Source organism: Trachypithecus francoisi, unplaced genomic scaffold, assembly GCF_009764315.1.
Source record: "Trachypithecus francoisi isolate TF-2019V2 unplaced genomic scaffold, Tfra_2.0 Lachesis_group17, whole genome shotgun sequence".
Lineage (NCBI taxonomy): Eukaryota > Metazoa > Chordata > Mammalia > Primates > Cercopithecidae > Trachypithecus > Trachypithecus francoisi.
In genome coordinates this window covers 13,209,321-13,233,658 of record NW_022681462.1, presented here as the reverse complement: position 1 = coordinate 13,233,658, position 24,338 = coordinate 13,209,321, and the positions used below count along the sequence as shown (strand labels likewise).

Genomic DNA, 24,338 nt, shown 5'->3' with positions numbered 1-24,338 from the left:
AACCTCAAATAAGACTTTTGAGGCTAGGGGTTCATGGCCACATAATAGAAAAGATGCTTGAGGTTTTTTTTTCCTCCACAACAATGCTGGTATTTTGTATGACTTTGAAGATATGCTAGCAAGCTAACAATATGTTTTCTAAGAAGTCTAGTAACTATTGTTAGGATAGCAGACTTCAAATCAACTTACATTTAGACATAATAGATAAACTATTATTTAAAATAATACGGAATAAAAACCGCTGCTTTGTATAGAGCTATTTATGCTGAACATAGAAGTACGCCAGCATTCTTCTCTAAAATGTAACCATAAAAAGATCAGCTCTACATTCAAAGTGTCTTACTGGTCTGAAATGGATTTTGTACATTAAATCTTTTGGTGATTGTGTTGAAGTAAAAAATGAGGATATATTTTCATTTCAGTGCCCTGGGCATAGACATTCCAGCTCATAAGGAGAATAAAAACTCCTAAATAAAATCTGTATGTTATTAAAGGTTTTAGATTTTTTAACTAAAAATTCACTCTGTATGTTATTAAAGGTCTTAGATTTTTAAATAAGTGATAATTGATGTCCTTTCATACAAAATGACAAATGCAAAGTTAACATACTTCTTCCTAACAGTAGAACTGATACTATGTGTAATTAGGGAAATTACAAAATTTTAACTTGAACTTAATTTAAAGCTTTGATTCCTAAGAGTCTATTTAACTAACACAGCCAATATTCATAAATATGTAAGTATAATCTTATACATATTTGTATGATGATATATACTTAGAACACATATATATGAAAACTACAGAAAAAGTTACTATTACAGATTATCAAAAAAAGTTTAGTGTTTTTTACCAATTGAATGGCAAATGCTTCTTTTATTACTTGGAGAAGATCTAGTGATCTTATCTAAATCTGCTACAATTATCAGCATGACAGACTAGTGCCATTTAAATCAATAATTTCCAATCAACATCAAAAGTATGTGGCTGATGTCTCATCCTTCATGGCAATAAAATACCTGTCAAAGGTTTAATTTGCAAAAGAGCAACTTGCATTCTCTTAGTTCTCTTAAGCCATTTGGATTCATGTCCAAAGGTGAGTTTAAAAAAAAGTCACTGTGTGGTTACTGGTCTTTGCAGTTAACTAAGAGCTGACCAAACTAAAATCCTTTCCCATGTATACTGTTTTATTTAAAGGATTCAAACATTCCTTCAGGTTTTTAAAGATGGATACCGTAAACCTTCCAGGACTTGCTGCTAACTTGCAGTTTGACCCTGCTACCTGCTATGTAAGAAAAGGCTTCTAAACCAGTTGAGCGTAATGGGTGGGCCATTATGCTAACAGATGAAATGTCAGGAGAAAAACTTCAAGTCTGTTTTATAATAGCATTGTAATTACTTCCTGATAGTTCTTTCTAAAACGCCATCCAGATACCTAACAACTATCTTCAAACCATACATAATTACTGCTTAAACAAAACAAAAACAAACATATTTATAAATTCATTGATCATTATGATTACACTAATTACACTGAAGTTTCATCTGATTCTCTTTTTAGATTTTTTTAGATTTTCTACTTATAAAATAGATTTTATTCTGTTAAAAAAGTTATAATTAAACGTATGTAGCATCATTCTTCTGATATGTTCAAAATGCTTCACTAATATGCTAACAAAAATTCCAAGAATTGTGGGTAGCAGGACTATCATCCTTTATTTTGCTTAGAGTGTATGAATTCTAAACTTAAGCACATCAAATGCAAACATCCCTTTCAGATACCTATACAAGTATATCAGTATTATTAAATGTAATGGTAGGCTTATTAAATGCATTTTTTAAAAAGCAATTATATTCCAATGCAAAATAATTAGCAAAAGCATCTGAAACAGATTAGCTTTTATTTTTTATTTTATTTTATTATTTTTTGAGATGGAGTCTGTTGCCCAGGGTGGAGTGCAGTGGAACAATCTTGGCTCACTGCAACCTCTGCCTCCCGGGTTCAAGTGATTCTTATGCCTCAGCCTCCTGAGTAGCTGGGACTAGAGGCGTGCGCCACCGTGCCTGGGTAATTTTTTGTATTTTTGGTAGAGATGGGGTTTTGCCATGTTAGCCAGGCTGGTCTCGAACTCCTGACCTCAAGTTATCTGCTCACCTTGGCCTCCCAAAGCATTGGGATTATAGGCATGGGCCACCGCACCCAGCCTATTTTTATTTTTTTGAGACAGAGTCTTGCTCTGTTGCCCAGGCTGGAATGCAGTGGCACAATCTCCACTCACTGCAACCTTCGCCTCTCGAGTTCAAGCAATTTTCCTGCCTCAGCCTCCTGACTAGCTGGGACTATAGGGGCGCACCGCCATGCCTGACTAATTTTTCTACTTTTAGTAGAGATGGGTTTCGCCATGTTGGTCACGCTGGTCTCAAACTCCTGACCTCAGGTGATCTGTCTGCCTCAGCCTTCCAAAGTGCTGGGATTACAGGCAAGATTAGCTTTTAAAATTCTATTTGTACATATCTGGGTGAAAAGTATATGGGGAAATGAGAGTAATAAAGAAAAATAATTAAAAAAGAAATATTTTCTTGAAAAAAATTACATTTTCTTCGTGTCTTTGTTTATATATTATACAATCAAGAAGTCTCCTTTGAATTACATACTGGGTGGACTGCTGAAGCTACCAAACTCCTGAGTTGCACTTAAAAAAATCATTTAAAGTACATGTGGAAAAAAAATAGAAACACAAATATCATACCTAAAACTTATATTAGTAAAATCCAACCTTTGAAAATCTTCATAGAACAAAAGGAACAGGAAGAAAAGAAACATAAAATACAGACCCAGAGCAACGAAATCTGTCTCCTATAGACATAATTTCAGGGAGCAAATGAAACAGGTTAAAGGAGTTTCTAAAGGCACAAAGATATGAATGAATCATATAAACAATTTTCATGAAAAAAACTTGAAAGGCAATAAGTAGTCGTACCAAGTATTCACTAAAATATGCAATGGTAGTCCTGCCAAAAATTCAGAAAAATTAAAAGGTTTATGGTGTCTGTGTTTGTGAGTTGTCCTTTAAGGGAAATTATAGCTTAAATCTTTCCTGAGGATAACTTAAGTGGAGTCTGTACGTAAGGATCCACCCAATAAGATTACCAAGAGTTGTTTTCAGTGTCTTAGAAACAGCTTTCCAGGCTAGCAGTCTAAAGCTGCACTCATTTTGAAAGGGAATGTTTTGCAGTATTGTGATTCAAGGCAGAACTGAAAGCTGAACTCTAATCAGAGTCCCAGAATATGGGAAAAGCAGGTGTGTGTAAGGATTTGGCATACACACATCATAACAACAAAGAAAGGTATCATAATGTACAATTCGAGAATAGCAAGAAAAGAATGATATAAGCTTAAGTCCCCAAGTGGCAAAAGTAATCTTATCTGTAACTGACTTCAGACAAGGGAACACTAACTTCCTCTGCTCAATTCTGTTTTAACGACCTTCAGAAAAACACTTATTTTTCCTGTTTACAAACCTACTAAGAAGCTCCTTATAGCAAAGTTTTCACGTTTAAGCTCATTTTTTATTAGTTGACACTCAGAGGATATGAAAAATAGCCTGTCACTATTCCCTTCATTTATTCATTCAACAAACATTTACTGAATACTATTACTTGATGCTGGGGATACAAGGTCCTTGAACTTTGAAATAGTTCACAGTTGAATGAGAGAAAGAGATTCGTAGTTAGATAATTATATTGGGATGAATGCATGCTATGGTAGAGAATAATAGAAAAAGACACAGGAAAGAGAATTAACTTCACTGCAAGGAGCCATGAGGAGCATGTTTATCGAAGTGCTATTTCAGTAGAAACTAATAAGGGAAGATGGATATTTCAAGGCAACAGCAGCAAATGCTTGACACAAGAGTGAGAGTATGGCACATTTTAGATACAGTAAGCAACTTATAACTAGACTGTAGAATAAAAAAATGAGAGACAGGTAAGAGATGAGGCTGTAAAGGGAGGGGACAGGATTTGCAAGGACACGAGGCCATGATGAGTAGTTGGGAAGTTTATTCTCTTAGGTAAGTGGGGCTACCAGATGGATTTTGAGGCTTCATATATTCGAATGATCACTTAAGCTATTTCCCAGTTATCTCTTCTTTACATTTTGTAAACCTTTCTTTCTTACAAGTAGACCTTTGCTTTCAATACTTTAACCCTGTAAATTCTCACTTTCTCTCAGCCCAGAACTAAATACAAAAGTCTCACAAGTAGCTAACTGTACTGAGTACATGGACAATGTCCCATGACTACATGCTTCTATTTAAGTCCTATAATAGCAATTATTAAAATAGCTCTTCTTATTATTTTTGGTATTCACCAGAAGGACTTAGTTTAGGTGTATAGAAACAAAGTACAGAGGAATAAAATAAAGAAACTGCTAAAGAAGTTTTAAACCAGTGGTCCTTTAAGTAATAAATAATAACTCCTATAACTCAATAGCCACCCCCCATCCCCCAAAACAAACTGTTAACCTGATTAAAAAGTGGGCTAAGGATTTGAATAGACATTTCTTCAAAGAAGACATAAAAATGGACAACAGGTACAGGTACATGAAAAGATGTTCAATGTCACTAGTCATCAAGAAAATGCAAATCAAGATCACAACGAGATATCACTCCATGCTTGATAGAATGGCTATCATCTAAAAAACAAAAGTGGCAAGTTTTGGTGAGAATGTGGAGAAAGTGGAACCCTTGCACACCGTTGGTGGTAATATAAAATAGTGCAACTGCTATGGCAAAACAGTATGAAGGTACCTCAAAAAATTGAAAACAGAACTACCATATATCCAGCAATCCCACTTCGGGGTACTTATCCGATAAAGCTGAAATCAAGATCTTGAAGTGATTTTAGCACTCCTATGTTCACTGCAGCATTGTTCACAATATCCAAGATGTGAAAACCACCTAAATGTCTACTGACAGATAAATGGATAAAAATAATGTGGTATATATATACAGTGGAATACCATTCAGCTTTAAAAAAGCAGGAAGTCCTGTCACATTCTACAACATAGATAAGCCTCTATGACATTATGCTAAGTGAAATAAGCCAGTTATAGAAAGACAAATACTGCATGACTCCACTTATATAAAGTATCTAAAATAGTCGGATTCATGGAATCAAACAGTGAAATAGTGGCAGACAGGGACTGGAGGGAGGGGGAAATGGGCAGTTACTAATCTACAGGAATAAAGTTTCATCTAAGCAACATGAATAAGTAATAAAGATCTGCAATAAAACATTGTATCCACTCAAATTTTTTTTTAAAAAGTAGCTCTCATGTTAACTGTTCTTACCGCAATAAAATGTTAAAAAAATTGAGTCTTCTAATCTATGAACGTAATACGCCCGTTTATTTATTCTTTTATATCTTTCAGAATGTTTTAGTTTTCTGCCTAAAGGTCTTGCATATTTCTTGTTAGCTTTATTCTTAGCATACTATGTATTTTTAATGTTCCTGTAAATATTTTAAAACTTTTTGTTTGTAATAAATAATTTAAAAAGATAAACTTTAAGATATAATTTATATCTAGTAATATGCACCCATTTTAAATTTGATGTTTTAACGAATGTACACACCTGTGTAATCAGACACAATAAAGCTATGAATATTTTCCATCCCTCTAGGAAGTTTGCTCATGATATCCCACCTACCCTGGCATCAGGCAACCACCAATTGGCTTTCTGTCATGCTACATTAGTTTTGCCTGTTGTAGAATTTCACGTGAATGTAATTATATATGTCCTCTTTTGTGTTCTCAGCATAATATCTCCAAGATTCATTTACATTATTGTGCATCTCAGGGTCCTGTTCCTTTGTATTGCTGGCGTAATATTGTATCGTATGGCTATATCAGGATGTGTTTATTCACTTGTCTGGTGATGGACATTTAAATTTTGCCCTGTTTCTGGGTACTACAAACAAAACTGCTCTGCAATTTTGTGTAAAATTCTTTGAATAACCATGTGTTTTTAGTTTTTTTTAGTTATATACCTTAAAATGGAATTGCTGGGGTCATGTAAGTGTATGTTTAGCTTCATAAGCAATGGCCTGTTTTTCAAGATGGTTGTACCATTTCACATTCCTACTGGCAAAATGTGAGAGTTCTAGTTGCTCCAGATTGCTCCCACACTTGTTACTGTCAGTCTTTTAAATTTTAGCCATTCTCATAGTGGTATCTCACTGTGACTTTGAGTTTCATATGCTTGATAACTAATGATACTAAAGATATTTCTTATGTGCTTGTTGGCCATTTGTGTATCTTATTGAAATATAATTTATTTTCAAATATTAATTTTATGTCCAGTAATCTTGTAATTTTGGGAGAATTTTCCATGTACAAATCATATTTCTGGTGAATAATGGTAATTTTATTGGTCGCTTTTCATATGTTATACCTTTTTATTTCTTTTTCTTGTCTTAGGTTCCCCATTATGATATTGAACAGAAGTGATAGTGGAATTGCCTGTCTTTTAATCTGCTATAAATGGAAAGCTTTCAATATTTCACAATTAAGTATGTTTGCTATAGGCTTTTTATGCATACATTTTAGCAGATTAATAAAGTAATAAAGTTCCTTTCTATCCCTAGAGGCTAAGAAATGTGGTTCTTCTCTCTCTATGGATCATGAATAGATGTTGGTATTTTTCCAACCTTTTTCTATATCTGCTTGATTTTTCTTTATTCTATTAATGTTGTCAATTACATTGCTTGAGTTTTGAAAAATTAAACAATCTTGCATTCCTAGAATAAATCCAAATTGACCATGGTATGTTAACTTTTTAAAACACTTCTGGGTTGAATTTGTTAGTATTTTCTACAGGATTTTTACATCTATGTTCATAACTGAAATTTGCCACTAATTTTCCTTTCTTACAATAAACTTAGAGTGATTTTGTTATAAAGAAAAGCTAGATCATAAGAATGCCACATATTTATGGCTTATTCCACTGGGACACTTGTTCTTGGAAGTCAGCCACCATGCTATGAGGAAGCCCACACTAGAGAAGTAAAGAGACCATATGGAGAGGCCACATGTAGGTGTTCCAACTGACAGTCTGGCAGAGGTATTATTAGCTGAAAGCCAGCCCCAGACGTCATGGAACATAAACAAGCCACTACCTCTGTGTCCTATCTGAATTCTTAACTCACAGAATCTATTAACCTAATCAGATGGTTGTTTTTTGCCAGTAAGTTCTGCTGTGTGTGTGTGTGTGTTTTTCTGTAAGTAGAGATGGGGTGTCACTATTGCCTAGGCTGGTCTCAAACTCCTGGACCCAAGTGATCCTCCCACCTCAGCCTCTCAAAGTGTTGCGTATGGGCGTGAGTCACCGTGCCGAGCCCTGCAGTTGTTTTTAATGCAACAATAGATAACTTGAAAGAGGAAGGGTGGGAAAATATCTTGGGACTGTTCAAAGCACAGTCTCATAAGCAATAGGGTACTTCTTTGGGTTAACGTGAAACAAATGCAACAAGGTGACCAACCTGGCATGTAGCTACCTAGCTATATGGCACACGGCTGCTCTTTCTGGGAAAAACAACTACTAACACATGATGGTGCTATGGTGAGACTGTCAGTTTTCTGATTCATGAAGATGTTTGTGTCCTAAATTTTAAGGGCTCCTATTATTATACGTTCATTATTATCTGTGAAGCACTACACAAAAATATGTACAAAAATGTGGTTTAATACAAAGATGGCAGTATGTGATAGGAAAGTGGCCTGACTCTGGAATCCAATAAGGCTCAGGTTCAAATCCTGGATTCACGGTTTACTGACTCTGTGACCTTGTACAGGTTACCTTGCCTACTGGCCTCAGTCTCCATGGCGTTAAGTAAAATAAAAATTATTGCTCCTGAAATACTTAGTAGGCATTCAATAAATAATAGACCTCATTATTATATTCTAACATTTCCAATAAAATTAACCTCCATTGACAAAATGCAATCTTAGAGTACAACTACAGTTATAAAATATAAACTAACAACTGATTATTCATGCATATGTGGAAATTATATTCCCAGATCTTACTTTTCCTCATCACTAACACTGCTTTGTAGGAATAATGACCAAATGGTCCTATAAGTATGAATTTATCTTTATCAGTTCAGTAAGTGCACTAAGTATTTACAATGTACAGTCTGTAGAAAAATAACATAGCAAAAATATAAGCAAATTACTTCCCTCCTCCCCATGATTACAATGAACAACTTATGGTCTTTTTTAACCAATGCTCCTCACATCACTTAGCTGCCTGTTGCAGAATGGGGCGGCTGCATTGGTATTGTGCTTATTCCCCGCCTTTAGGGCTGCATCTCTTCTTGCTTGCTCAAGCAGAACTCTTGCTCTTTCCTTAAGTTCTTCTTGTCTAGATAACATTCGATGCTTAAAAGCAAAGATACAGAATTAGAAGCCAAAAAAAGAACTGGTAATCTACATTTATAAACTAATGAAAGGTTAGACAATCTGCTGAAATAATAGAGATTATGAATAAGATTGTAGCTTCATGAGATTACCTATAGAGAATGTTAATGTTGACTAGAAACCGTGGAATGAATATATAAATCTTGATATGAGGGAAATACATCTTTAGTGTCTAAAACTGGATTAAATTTAATTATAATTTTATTAGAACATATTCTCGTTAGGTATAAGGCTAATATATATTCCATATATTCTATTTGCTCATAAACACAGTATAATCTGACAAAGACTTTTTTAAAGTTCAGAGTTTTATTTTCAGTCTTATATAATTGATAACAACATGTCTTCCAAATTTGAACGTTGATAAATATTAAATATCTGTGGCAATAATCCTTTAAATTCTTGAGAATGTTTATAGAAAATTCAAAGTTATTATATTTCATTAAAAAAAAGTAAAACTAGTCTTCTCCATTGCTCACTATCCTTATAACAAAACAACTGAAAACATTATAATTGAAAAAGTATTCTCCTGGATTAATCTGTAATTTTACAATATAATTTTGGAGAACAACAGATATCGTTCATCAACAGAGATCAGTTCTTAAATACATTAACCAAAAGCACAAATATTCATACTCCTTATAGTCCAAATTCCTTTTTTTTCTACTAAGTAACCAACTTCTGGCTTTAGATGTCTATTACTATTATCTGACACTTAATTTCTTTTAATTCCCTTTCATTGCATAGTTTTGGTTCAATCATAAGTATCACTGTCAAGGAAAATAAAATAAGTATAGCTATTACTTTATTTCATATTACGTGAAACCATCTTTTTAAAGATTAGTTCAGCATTTTGGGTTTCTTTGTGGTCTTTATATTTTACTGTAACTATTTTTAAAGCTTTTTTTCTATAATCTTAAAGAAGAAAAGATTTTTCTTAAAGTGTACAATTCAGTGCTTTTTAGTATTTCATAAGGTTATAAACTATCACCACTACCTAATTCCAGGACATTTTCATCACCCAAGATTTTTAAGAGGATTAAACAAAAATTCTTAACTTAATAGATACAAATAAAATGTATAAGTGATAATGATAAGTCTAAGTTCATGTTGAATAGGACACAATAAAGTTTAGTTACAATATCAACAGTGTCTCAAAAACAGACAAAATTAATTAAATGAACACTGAATTTTCAGTCAAGACATCAGGCTGTTAATCCCTCTTCCACTAATAATAAGCAATGTAACATTGAGCAGGTCAGTTAAAAACGTACTGCATTCCATTACGTGATGTGGAGTCAGACAGACCTGGGTTCAAATATCAGTTCCACCACTTAATTATGGGCAAGTTAATTTATCTAAGCCTCAGTTTCCTCATTTATAAAATAAGGATAGAAATAGACCAACTCTCAGAAGGACAGGGCAAAGATTAAATAATAGCATAATGTACTGAGCACTGGTGCATGGCAAGCACTGAATAAACGTTTAAGTATTTGTTTTAATCCCTCGATTTCTTAATCTTTGAAATGAGAGATCATCTTTAAGATTCCACCAGCTCTGAATTCTGTGATTTTATAGTCTTTTGGTGATTCCAAACAGCTACAAAGACAGTGAAAAAAATGTTTTGGTCTTAAGAACAAAATCAAATCACCAAAAGACTATAAAATCACCAATTGTGTTTAAGAGCACATAAACACAATTTAAAAAAAAATTTTCCTGGCTAGAAATGCAATTCACTACAGAGATTTCAGAAAATAAATACAAGTTAAAAAGAAGATAAATAAAAATTAGTAGTAGTCCTAGTACCCAGAGATAATAACTGTAGAATCATGCTTTTTTTTTTCTTCACTTATTGTATTTTGAGCATTTTCTTATGGTGTTAAATTTTTTTAAAACATAATTTTAAAATTATTTTATTATTTTACTTTTTTGAGACAGGGTCTCGCTCTGTCACCCAGGCTGGAGTCCAATGGCACAATCACGGCTTACTGCAGTCTTGACCTCTCAGGCTCAAGCAATCCTCTCACTTCAACCTCCCAAAGTACTGGGATTACAGGTAAGCCACCATGCCCAGCCTAAAACATGATTTTTAATTGGCTACCTAACATTACATTGTATAGACGCATCATACGTTAGTTAACTTGTCTTATTTTGCTGAACATTTAGGTTGCACACAATCTTTTACTGTCATAAATAATGCTTTTATGAATATCTTTAGAGGTACATTTTTATTATACAATTCTTTTTTTTTTTTTTTTTTTCTGAGACGTAATTTCGGTCTTGTTGCCCAGGCCGGAGTACAATGGCGCCAGCTCGGCTCAACGCAACCTCCGCCTCCCGGGTTCAAGCAATTCTCCTGCCTCAGCCTCCCAAGTAGCTGGGATTACAGGCATGTGCCACCACCCTGGCTACTTTTGTATTTTTAGTAGAGACGGGGTTTCTCCATGTAGTCAGGCTGGTCTCAAACTGACCTCAGGTGATCCGCCTGCCTCGGCCTCCCAAAGTGCTGGGATTACAGGCATGAGCCACGGCGCCCGGCCATATTATACAATTCTAATTATTTCCTTATGAAAAATTCCTGAAAGTAGGATCTAATGAGATAAAGATTTTTAAGGAATTTGATGCACATTGTTAAATTGCCCTTCAGTAATGCTGACCACATTATATTTGGGCTACAATTATTTTGTAATGCTATTACGATAAGTAAAGATGTTATACGCATCAAGTGGAGAAGCACAGACTTTGAAGACAAGGTTGCTTTTGAATTCAAACTTTAACATTTATCATATAACCTTAAGTAACTCTGCAAATCCTAGATTTCCCACATATAATATAGAATTTGACTACTTACCTTATGGGTTGTAAAGTTTAAGAGATATGTGTAAGATAGATAACTGTCATCACATGTATTAGGCACCCAAATGGACAACATTATGACTTTGTTAAGTATACAAAGTCATATTAAAGTTACTAAATTTCCTCTAATCCAATGGTTTTAATTGTATGAATTACTATTATTTTATGAACTACTAAGAACAAACGTTGTCAATTAAACTCTAATATACTATCTATTATAAATAATATATTGATTGAGAAGTTAAAATGTAAAAAGATGTGTATCTGAGAATTGAAATACTGTGTACAAAAGAGAAACAGATTTTTTTTTTTTTTTTGAGGCGGAGTCTCGCTCTGTCGCCCGGACTGGAGTGCAGTGGCCAGATCTCAGCTCACTGCAAGCTCCGCCTCCCAGGTTTACGCCATTCTCCTGCCTCAGCCTCCCGAGTAGCCGGGACTACAGGCGCCCGCCACCTCGCCCGGCTAGTTTTTGTATTTTTAGTAGGGACGGGGTTTCACCGTGTTAGGCAGGATGGTCTCGAACTCCTGACCTCGTGATCCGCCCGTCTCGGCCTCCCAAAGTACTGGGATTACAGGCTTGAGCCACCGCGCCCGGCCGAGAAACAGATTTTTAATTGTCCAAAATTCAGTTGCTATATACAATTTTAAAAGCCTACCAAATGTCAGCACCTATATTACAGTGTTTATTGTTAGACATTACTTTTGCCAATCCAGTGTCAATAAAAACCTTTAAACTTACCCTAAGCAAAATTCTGAATAAGTCAATGGCCAAAGAGAAAACATATATGGAGCTATGAATAGACATTGCTTCTATCATCCAGTACACTTTAATCATCTGAATAGAATCACAGAATGATAGTTTCACAGCTAAAGGGGTTCTTAAAGATTACTTCATTTAACATACATGGAAAATAAGATTGAGAGGCTAAATAGCTAGTTAACACGTCACACTACTAATTTATTGGGAGAGCCAAAACGAGAATCCAGGCTTACTGATTCCCAGTCCAGGGTATTTTAACATTTTAAATATCAATCAATTTCTAGTTTTAACTAAACATATTTGCCTTAAAAATCTGGTTTTTTTTGTTTTGTTTTGTTTTGTTTTTGAGACGGAGTCTCGCTCTGTCGCTCGGGCTGGAGTGCAGTGGCCGGATCTCGGCTCACTGCAAGCTCTGCCTCCCGGGTTTACGCCATTCTCCTGCCTCAGCCTCCCGAGTAAAAAATCTGGTTTTTAAGAAAAATCTGGCCAGGTGTGGTGGCTCACGTCTGTAATCCCAGCACTTTGGGAGAGTGAAGCAGGAGGATTACCCGAGGTCAGGAGTTCGAGACCAGCCTGGCCAACGTGGTGAAACCCCATCTCTACTAAAAATACAAAAATTAACTGGGCATGGTGGTACACACCTATAGTCTCAGCTACTCGGGAGGCTGAGGCAGGAGAATCACTTGAACCCAGGAGGCGAAGGTTGTAGTGAGGTAAGATCACACCACTGCACTCTAGCCTGGGTGACAGGGTGAGACTCCATTACCCCGCAAAAAAAAAACAAAATAAAAATCTGTATTGAATATTACAAGTTAGGGTCATCAAGTTCTTGCAATTGTCAATCACTAGATGTTTATTGATTATCTACTATGTGTGGACATTATGCTGTCCTGAAAGCTTTCAGAGAGATTTAGCTACTTAGGACCTTTGATTTGAGGTTTATGATTAGGAGAACAGGGGCTTGCTTTGACAGCTATTACACTTCTTTAATCCTAATATGTAAATTCTTTCTTGACACCTCTGAAACCTTATAAATGGCAGAATCTTACACTCTCTGTCATTCAGGTGGCAGTCAAGACATGGTTGTCTATCTATATATATATATTGTTTGATATTTCTGTTGGCATGATGACAATTCCTTGATGTTTCAGTCAACACCACTTGAGGACTATGTGAGAAAGAAACATAACTTCAGATTACTGTCTAAAAATCTTCTGTTGAGACCTTCTGGTAAAGCCAAGACAGTGATATTATCAATGAGTATACTGACCTGGAAGAAAATCCCAGAGACAGTTGTGGAGAAATGCTATAAATTCAGAGGTTCAGGCCGGACATGGTGGCTCACACCTGTAATCTCAGCACTTTGGGAGGCCGAGGTGGGTGGATCACCTGAGGTCAGGAGTTCGAGACCAGCCTGACCAACATGGAGAAACCCCGTCTCTACTAAAAATACAAAAGTAGCCGGGTGTGGTGGCGCATGCCTGTAATCCCAGCTTCTCGGGAGGCTGAGGCAGGAGAATTGCTTGAACCTGGGAGGCAGAGGTTGCGGTGAGCCAAGATGGTGCCATTGCACTCCAGCCTGGACAAGAGCAAAACTCTGTTTCAAAAAAAAAAAAAATCAGAAGTTCTCCAATTTTTTGGTCTCAAAATCCCCATATATTCTTAAAAATTATTGAGGATCCCAAAAAACTCTTGCTTATATAGATTATATCCATTGACATTTGTCATTTTTGATATTAAAACTGATACAATTTAAAAATACTTATTTTTTTCATTTAGAAGTAGCCACAATTAACTCATTAGATGTTAACACATTTTAATAGAAAATAATTACTTTAAAAACAAAAATTGAGAAGGATGGCATTATTTTACATATTTTACAAATCTCAATATAAAAGAAAGCAGCTGAATTCCTATATCTACTTTTATATTCAATCTGTTGAGATATCACAAATCATGTAACTTTCAGAAAATGCCATTATACTCTTGTGAGAGAATGAGTGTGATGAAGGCAAACAATGCCCTAGTATTATTATGAAAATAGCTTTAACTTTGGGTGTTCTCAGAGAGGGACTTGCAGAACTTCAGAGGCCCCCAAATCTGGCTTTGAGAACCATGTACTGTAACAATGCTTTTGATGGCACAGACGATAACTGTGCAGAAAAAAAAAAAAAAAGGAATACCAACAACTCTAAATCAAAAAGCGATTCAGAAGAGTTGGATTCTAAATGTGAAAAATTTTTAGGAATACCTTAATCAATTTATTTTGCCTAAAATTTCCTCCTTATGTATATATGAGTGTTAATATGATCAAATTTTGCCTGAATAAGTCTAAAAGAGCTCTTTCAATAGATATAAAAATTCTGAGTGATAGGAAAACCAGGTATCATAATTTTATTGACAATGTTGTTCTTTTTTGTTGTGGTACATAAAATAATAGTATATCTTATAACTGACTGTACCAGAGATACAAGTAAAAACAGTAAACTATTAATATCATCAGTAAGAGAAAGGTTAAAACTGTACAATATTCCCTTCATGAGGAGAAATTTGGATGCTGCTGGGATATTTAACCACAAATAATGATGGGACTAAATAAACCAATTAAAATACCTAAGGAAAACGCTGTAAATGGGAAATATTTAATTTGGCATTATACATTTTTATAATGATGTTCTTATTAAATGGAATATTGAAACAACTTTGACTTATTTTATAGTAGAATATTGTTTTTATAAGTAATATTTTTATTTGAAAAGCTGACATTCTTTATCCTTCAATTTTTTTTCATAGCCTTATTACACAATATCCTTCAATGCTGAAATTGGGATTTGTAGGCTTAAAATATTATATCATAAATCTTAAATATAAAGCAGGTATATTTCAGGTTTTTCTTTTCTTGAGACAGGGACTCGCTATGTTACCCAGGCTGGTTTCAAACTCCTAGGCCAAAGCAAACCTCTTTCCTCAGCCTCCCAAATAGTGGGGACTTTGGCACACACTACTGGATGCCTCAGGAATTTTTACAATAGACATTACACTTCACCTTTAATCATTTGTAACATCTATGAATGCAAAAAGAAACAAAAACAGAGAATAACTAATTACTAAATATAGTATTCAGCATTTTAATTCACTTACCTGGACTATTTTTGATGAATGATCTGCATGATTTAAAGTGGTTCTATCAGCATCTGGATCAGACTCCGTCTGCCTCAGGGAAGCATGTTTTTTCTTTGCAAGGTCTAGATCTCTACTATATGAGTATCCAAGTTTAGAAGTAGGAGATAAACTCGTTTTTTTGATAGGCGATTCTGGATCTGATCTGCATTCTAAGGATCTGGAATTCTCTAATTTTTCTTTCTCCAAGTTACTACTGATGTCTAGAGTTTGAAGCTTTTGTTCATCTGTCTCCTCACAAATAAAGGGTGGAGACATATCCTTCTTCTTATCACTAACATATAAGTCACTCAATTCTAAAGTCTCAGCTTTCAATAGTCTCTTTTTGCCTAACAAAACCAGTGCTTGGCTTGAATCTGTATTGGAACATATTCCAGGGTCATCAGATCCTGAAGTCCTTCCAGAGCTCTGCTGAGACTTCTGGGGTTCTGTGTCACTTTTAGTCCTGCGACAGTAAGGGGAGGCTGTGCTTGGACTAAGGTGATCATCAGGAGTTTGATGCTCACTTTCTGACTCTCCAACCCCGCTATCATTAACGAATACAGAGTCATCCTGTGATAAGAAGTCTACTGCTCCGCTGATGGGCTGTTGTAGTTCAGGCTCCCGCTTCAGATCACTAAGCTCTGCGTAGAATTTTTCTTGATCAACAGAACTGTTTGTATCTGTTTCGTAGTTTCCAACTTTATATGTGCTTTTACTGCTGTTTTCCTCTATCTGAACGACATTTAGCTCTTGGCCACTGAAATGTGCCCTTATTTGATAGAGATAAGTCATAACAGTCAGTTTATCAGGAATTGCTAATAATACCATATCAGAAGGTTCCAATAATCGGGAAATTCCTATGCTGGCAAATCCATCGTATGCCTTCAAAGGAAGGAAAAACAAAAGATATGTTGAACAGTTCACATAATTCATACATTTTAAAAAGACCACATTTTTAATTGTTGTTGTTGTTGTTATTGGAGGGTACATGTTATCGACATTATGTCACATGAAAATAACAAATTTCCAAAAGTCAGACATGTGTAAAAGTGGGGGGAGAGGCAAGAGAAAAAAGTGTAATAAATACGAATTAAAATATTTTTTCCAATAAAGGAAATACGCAAAAATGAGAGTTAAATTTTTTAAAACTCTGAGAATGGACTTTTAAGATAAGGAACTAAAGTGTAAAGAAACATTAGACTAATCCATATTGAGCTTTATCATTTCTATCAACCTCTCTTTTCCACGGTCATGTAATTGCAGTGATTTGTGAAGAAAAGCACAGCTAGATAAGTCAAAAGAACTAACTACTAGATTACCTGATATAAAATACAAATAAATGCAATTTAAGCGTAGAAACAGAAACATTTTTTAAATGCTCAATTAAGACTGATTTTCATAATGAAAAGAGTGACTTCATTTTAATTCATTCGTTTTGGAAAGAATGAAATGTTCTGAGTACTACAACCTAGTTGAGAATGTAAGGCTGCATTGTATTATTTTTGTTAGCCTTTAAATGACTATGGCACATCAGGTTTTTCTAGTTTTGAATAATCAAAGCTGTTTCTCAATTTACAATTAATTATTACTATCCTGAACTAACCCTTGAAAATAGCATTGTGTTGCTAGGAAGCATTAAAAGTATGGCTAAAGGTTTAGATATACTCTCAGAGAAAGAAAGAACCCTCTAGATATATTCTTGCTCTGAGATGTAAGATGTTTACTCTTTTTAGGAATCTAGGATCATAATTCAAATTTTTTCTTAAAAGACATGTTAGGAAATTATGTAACAATTCAGAAGGAATCAGTCTTCTGCACTTACTTGTTAAAGTACATTTCTACGTTTGAATTTAATCTTTGTCTTATATTCTTGTAGTTTAACAAACATTAAGGAACAAGTAAGAAAGAAAATGAAAAATAAATTGTGATATTAAAACCTCTTCAATTTTCACAGCACTAGGCTTCATAATATAGGTACCTCAAAATATTTACTAGAGAGAATGACTCAGTTGGTGTGCATGTATAGGCTTGTTTGTTATTTTACATGTTTTAGGAAAATTGAAGTCATTTTCCTTTTCATGTGTCTTGACAACTTGACTGACAGGCATCAATAGCAGGCCATCAGGGAAAGCACCACAGGCAGTATTCTAAACATTCCCAAATTATCTAAAAACACTGACATATTGGTTAAGATCAGATGTCACAGGAAAATGCCTTTTTTTATTCAGCACTTTTTACAGACCCGGGAAAATGATTAGCTTCCTTGTGGGGAAACTCCTGCTGGTGTTTTGCTTCATGTAGCAATTCATTTTATATACACTAATTACACTAAAAAAAAAAAATTAAAAACAAACTAGGTTTCTTGTAAGCAAGGTTTACGCTTTATAAAGGACTTTTCCCAAAGGTTAATCTCTTCTGCCCTGGTCAACTACCTACTGTTTTTTACCTGTTTGTGTGTGGTGAAAAAAGAGGTCTTTCTAAGAAAATTATCTTATTCATTCCTACATGTTATTAAATTGGTAAGGAGGAGTTACTGCCAGTTATGTTATGCATCTGTATAAAATTTAAGACACAGGCATTGTTTTCCTATGGTGCTTTAAGTTCATTCAGGGGCACATGGGGTTATTGGGAAGAACTGTGTGAAGCTAGAAGTACTCAATGTAGCTATCAGGTAAGAAGCAGCAAATGATGAAAGGAAAGACTATGTAAAAACAATTATTTATTGAATAATACAATGAATAGAATCATCAAAGGTAAAGCCTTTCAAAAGTCATGATTGTCTGTACTGGAAGATCTAACTGAAAAAAAATTTTAATGGGATGGTCTTCTGTATGGAGTAATATGTAAATCCAAAGTATGCTTACCATTACTAAGTTAGTGAAAAGCTAATGTAAAGAAGTGTGACTTAAGCCTTAATGAGATTCCCCATATTCTTCACACATTTACAACGAGGTAAAATCAACAATATTTTCTTTTCAAATTTTTGAACAGTAAGTTGAAACATCCACTTTAAAAAATGGTTTATTTTATAATGCTCATGTCTGTATTTAAATGGCTTAGCATTTTGTTCAAATGTAAGAAAATGGAGGTAAAGCACTGCCACACCCAAAGATATAATTTAATTGTAATTAATGAAAAAGAAGCATTTCACTTTAATAGACACAGGCTCTCCAAAATTATACAAGAAATAATTCATGAGAACAATTTACTTTGTAACATGCCCATCCGAAGGGTGATTTCTGTAAGAAAACTATACTGATTTTTAAAGATTATCTTTTTTTGGTGGCATATTTCAATAGAAACTGCCAGGTTTTTATTGCTCTACGGCCAGCATTATGCATTTGCGAAAAAACAAGCATTTTTGATTGTTTTTGTTTTTGGACACAGGGTCTTGCTCTGTCAACCAGGCTAGAGAGCAGTGGCGTGATCCTAGCTCACTGCAGCCTTGGGCTTCTGGGCTCCAGCGATTCTCCCACCTCATTCTCCCAAGTAGCTGGGACTACAGGTGCATGCCACCATGCTGAGCTAACATTTTCATTTTTTGTAGAGATGGGGTCTTGCTACATTCCCCAGGCTGAAGAAACAAAACCTTTTTGATGGCAATGCACATTCTTGGTTTCAGAGAGCAATACAAGTGAAAAACTGTTTTGATTTAAAGACTTGTTAATTGAACTTCTATCAAGGTTCTAAGACTTTGTATCACCAGTCATTTTAATTATTTAATTTAAAGTATGTTAAAAACTTTAGACCAGAGGCTATTAACTACTTTGTCTCATGAACCCTTTTGGCAATGGGTCCCTTCTCAGAATAATTTTTTTTTTTTTTTTTTTTTTTTTTTTTTTTTGAGACGGAGTCTTGCCGCCCAGACTGGAGTGCAGTGGCCGGCTCTCAGCTCACTGCAAGCTCCGCCTCCCGGGTTCACGCCATTCTCCTGTCTCAGCCTCCCGAGTAGCTGGGACTACAGGCGCCCGCCTCGTCGCCCGGCTAGTTTTTTGTATTTTGTAGTAGAGACGGGGTTTCACCGTATTAGCCAGGATGGTCTCGATCTCCTGACCTCGTGATCCGCCCGTCTCGGCCTCCCAAAGTGCTGGGATTACAGGCTTGAGCCACCGCGCCCGGCCAGAATAATGTTTTTACATGGATAAAACATATAGAATCACAAAAGAAACCAATTATACTGAAAAATACACCTATGAAAGTATTGCTTAAAATGAATTTGGGAAGTAGTAATATATGTGCTTTTTATGACTGCACTAATTAATTTGAAGAAGTTATAAGCTTAAAAGGTATTTGCAGATATCTGCAGCAACAACTATAGCATGACATGAAAATATCGAAAATATCTGTGATTTCTAAAGGTGACAAAGTTTCAGCCATGGCTAACACTATGGTGGTTTATTGCCTACATTCATAGTTAAAGGAAATGCTAAATTTCAGTTGAGGAATTATGAAAGTAAAATATATTTTTTCCCTCAACCATGTTCAAGAAAGAACACCCTGATTTCTACCCACAGATCACAGGTTAAGAACTCCTGTTCTAAGACAATAATAAATTTCATTAATTTTTCAGTTGACGAATTCAATTCAGTAGAAAAAACATTCAGTGCCTACTGTGTGCTGAGTTAGGTGCTTCCCTCCTTGCACACAGAACACACATACTGTGTGCTGGGGTAAACATATAAGTCAGCCTGTGGCCACAGTTAGCTGGTCCAGGGCTCCAGCAACTTAGCCTTACATAGATTGCCCTGAAGGCTGAAAGGATCGATATCCCCTTGCCCCATACCAGTTGGGAAGCTCTGATCTCAATACATTGATTAATTATGTGGGAAAATACAGTTATGTGTTGCTTAACAATGGGGATATGTGCTGAGAAATGCACTGTCAGGCGATTTTGTTGTTGTGTAAACAGCACAGTGGGTACTTACACAAACCTAGATGGTACAGCCTACTACATACCTAGGCTATGCAGTATAGCTTATTGCTCCTAAGCTACAAAACTGCACAGCATATTCCTATACTGAATAGTGTAGGTAACTGTAACACAATGGTAAGTATTTGTTCATCTGAACATAGAAAAGGTACAGTAAAAATAAAGTATTATAATCTTACGGTACATCACCATCTATGTGGTCTGTTTTTGACCGAAACGTTGTTATGCAGCGCATAATTGTATATGGTTTACCAGAAAATGAAAAGAACCAAGGTTTATATCTTTTTGCTTCTCAGAACCTAAGTATTCTCTCTTGCTTACCCATTAGGCTCTTCTTCTCATCCCCAACCAACATATTTTTCTAAACTTACATAACAGCTATGGCACAACAGTTTTGGGTGCATTTTTAAAAAGCCAAATCTTAGAATAAAAGCACTATGCTTTAACAAATATTCAACAGTTAAAAAGATAATTTGCATATTATAATATGATGCCAACCTGGCACTTATAGTCCTTAAAAGTTCATGATAAACCAGAGTAAACCATGTATCCTAATGTACTGCAGTAAGCAGACAACACTCTGTGAGTTGTAGTTATGACCTCATAAAACTGCCTCACTTTCTCCAAATTAATAAAGACCTGCAGAGAAGCCAAAATGGAAACTACGTATTTTTCTTGCGCATCAATTCTTACCTTTTTGTTGTTCTCTTTAATATCTTGAGGATTCAGAGACTTGTAGTCACTGAGGGAGAAAAAAGCACAGTGGGTACATACAGTATTTGATAAAAACAGTTGTTTTTAAAACAAACTGAATCTAAAAATTTGACATTCAATAATACTAAAGAGTAACTAGCAATTTCACAGCAATTCAATCAACAAAACTAATAGTGTGGAAAATTAAGGAAATAAATAAATAAATGAATAAAAACAGTGATTACACGTTTCACTGCCTGAAGCTTTCCATCTAAAAGAGAGGTTAAGGCAGGGGACCAAACACTAGCCTTGACAACCAAATTTACCATGAGGTAATCCCTTGTTGTCAATGTAAAAATTACAGGCTTATTTGTCTCATCTCATTTTAACACTAACACAGTTTTCATAATAATTTGAAGTCAGTTCTTTGAGATTAAGGAGAAAAACCATTTTCTTTCTTTTTTTTTTTTTTTTGAGACAGAGTTTTGCTCTTGTTGCCCAGGCTGGAGTGCAATGGCACGATCTTGGCTCACCGAAACCTCCGCCTCCCAGGTTCAAGAGATTCTCCTGCCTCAGCCTCCCGAATAGCTGGGATTATAGGCATGCACCACCACGCCTGGCTAATTTTGTATTTTTAGTAGAGACAGGGTTTCTCCATGTCAGTCAGGCTGGTCTCGAACTCCTGACCTCAGGTGATCCCCCCGCCTTGGCCTCCCAAAGTGCTGAGATTACAGGTGTGAGCCACCACGTCCAGCCACCATTTTCTTTAAAAAGAGAAAAGATTGTTTTTAGGTATGAAAAAGGAAAAGCTTTCTGACATACATCTCTCGAAAGCAAGAGGTGGGGGTAATAAAACAAATACAAATTATTTCAGGACATGTGCTAAGAAATTATTTATGTTCTTTTAAAAAATGTCTATTATGTACAAAATATTCATAGGGAATGGAAAATGTTTCTACTTACATTAAATCTGGTCTAAAGTGGTGTAATATTGCACAAAAAGATAAACCATTTCTCCACGATGTAGTAAAATTGGTGATTTTTACTCCTCGATAGTTCTTTGTAACTTCTTTACACCATACAAGCAAAGACTGACTAGCATTTGGCTTTCGCCCCAAAACAGGACTTGGTATAGGGCTTGGCTAAAAAAAAATGAAAAGAGGAAAACATTAAAAGAATTTAATGGAAGATGAAAATTAACATTAATTGACCTAATCAGATCATTTGAACACTTTGATGTCAGTTTAGATCCTTCACAACTGTAAATTCACGACAACTGCAACCTCCAAGAGGGAGACATAAATCTTAAATTATCTCCAGTTTTAGCCCTTGGCATTTGCCTGACAAAGATGTAGATATGCAAGATTTTAAACTTATACATAAGAACAGGCCAGGAGCTTTACTGATGGAAACATCATGTTAAAGTTTTGAAATACTTAAGGCTAAATAACTATGTAACTTGCACGCCCTCAAAATTTCCCCCAAATGCAATCATGTACAAATATGGTTCCTTTTTGACTAGGTTAAAAATAATGTATTTCAAGGTCCAAATGTAACACAAATTTCTAGTAGTGGAGAGATTAAAATTATCATTAGTTTTAAAAATACACTACTCATACATGCATTTTAAGTAAACAGCACAATGATAACCATATTCAAACATGCTTCTTATATAAATTTAATGATGGCAAAACAAGTTTTAGCGTTATTAGCAACAGGTGTTGGTGGCAACAGCACACAACAGTATGTATTTTGGATATGCTCAAAATATTTTCTAATTATCACTGAGAGCTACTTTTGAATACTAGGTGACTTAGTGGTGTGTGTGTTTTAAATCATAAGTATATACTTTTAGCCTTGTTCATATACTTAAAACATCAATAATAACAACAAACCTAAGACTCTATAATAACAATTTTATTCTAAACTTTTATTATTATTAAAACTATGTCATTTTCTTTTACTGAATAACAACTGCATTTTGTGATGGTAACCTTATAGGCTAGTACAATTGGCAACTACAAAGAAAACTGTTAAATGTTTCTGGACTTTAAATCTTGCTATTAATTAAAAGTGCTAGCTATTATAAGAAAACTTACATATTAAATAGAGGTCCTCTAAAGCAAAATGAAAAGAGAACAAGTATTTACTCCTAATATCATTTAAGTTTAAAAAGCAAAGCATTCTTACTACACTGCTTACTTAAGAAAGATCAATGATGCCCCCACTTGACAAAAGCATGTTAGTACCAAACAATTAAAATCATCAACCCCACACAATTATGATTTATGCATTCACTGCTTCTGTGAGAAGACTACTAAGAAACACCACTAAAATAACTTCTCATTTTTTATTAACTGTCAGATTAACAAAATATTATGTAAACAACCATAAATCTAGCAAAGTACTGTTCCTTAAATGATCATCTCTACGAAGTCAATGCTGAAAAGCTCACAGGTCATAAAAATCAACAGTTTGGATCAATTCTACTTAATATAATGAAGTAGATAAAAGCAGAATCCCAATATACTAAATTTACTTTAGAAAAATAATAGCTACCTAGCAATCTAACATGTGTAAAAGTGAACTATTAAATATCTTTTCATGTAATGATCCACTGACTTTCAAATCCCTCTAGTCATTTAACCTGGGAGTAAAGTGAAGAGTGTTTTATGGATGAGTTAGGGGATCACTGAACTAGGTAGGCATAAACATTTTTTTCCTTACACTTTCTATTGTTTAAAGAATTGTCTTTATTAAATTGTTTTTCTATATCAAATTATATTATTAAGGTATTGATTCACTTCAAGCATGGGTAATACATACATGGGCCAGATAATCTGTAACTATCATTATACTGATTCATTTCAATTATCAGTAGCATGTCCATAGGTAATATATAAATGACATTATCACTATATTATGATCTAGAATGGCTTTCTGTATGTAAGAACTAAAGAAAACATATTACATCATTATGATTATGACTGTATCTCTGTTTCTAAGAAGGCTCAATATGAAAAGGCTTGAAGAACTAAACCAAAATTTAAATTGGTTCTAATACAAAAGCCTTGTATTAAGGGATGCTTATTGTACTTCCAACAAAAAGAAGTCATACGCAATTGAAGAAACTTTGATGAAATTACAACAAGCCCTATAAATGGTCATGGTGGTTTACAGAGAAAGAAAATCATAGAGCCATTGTTAAATGAAATCATCTACTCCAGAACTGATCTTTTACCTAATATTTTACAGAAAGCCATAAAGGAATTAACAGTTAAATCATTTTGAAACCTTCAGTACATAATTGGATGAAACTATTTGTTGTTACAGCTGGCTCTTGATTTTACAGTAGATGTGGCAGGTTACTTGACTTGTCTGTATCTCAGTTTCCTCATCTGTAAAGTGCAGATTATAATGGTACATATCTCATAGGGTTTAGTAACAAGATCTGCCT

At 34.7% G+C, this 24,338-nt stretch overlaps 1 protein-coding gene across 15 annotated transcripts in view; it reads right to left on the bottom strand.

Annotated features, from left to right (window-relative positions):
• EHBP1 (EH domain binding protein 1) overlaps positions 1-24,338 on the bottom strand; it is a 344,785-nt gene that overhangs the window by 82,079 nt on the left and 238,368 nt on the right. For all 15 annotated transcript variants that reach the window (XM_033239195.1, XM_033239197.1, XM_033239199.1 and 12 more), the window contains 4 exons: positions 21,845-22,023; positions 20,882-20,930; positions 15,238-16,140; positions 8,298-8,441 (listed from right to left, as the gene is read on the bottom strand). In XM_033239195.1, coding sequence (XP_033095086.1) covers positions 8,298-8,441; positions 15,238-16,140; positions 20,882-20,930; positions 21,845-22,023 — 1,275 coding nt within the window. The remainder of the gene's footprint in view (positions 1-8,297; positions 8,442-15,237; positions 16,141-20,881; positions 20,931-21,844; positions 22,024-24,338) is intronic.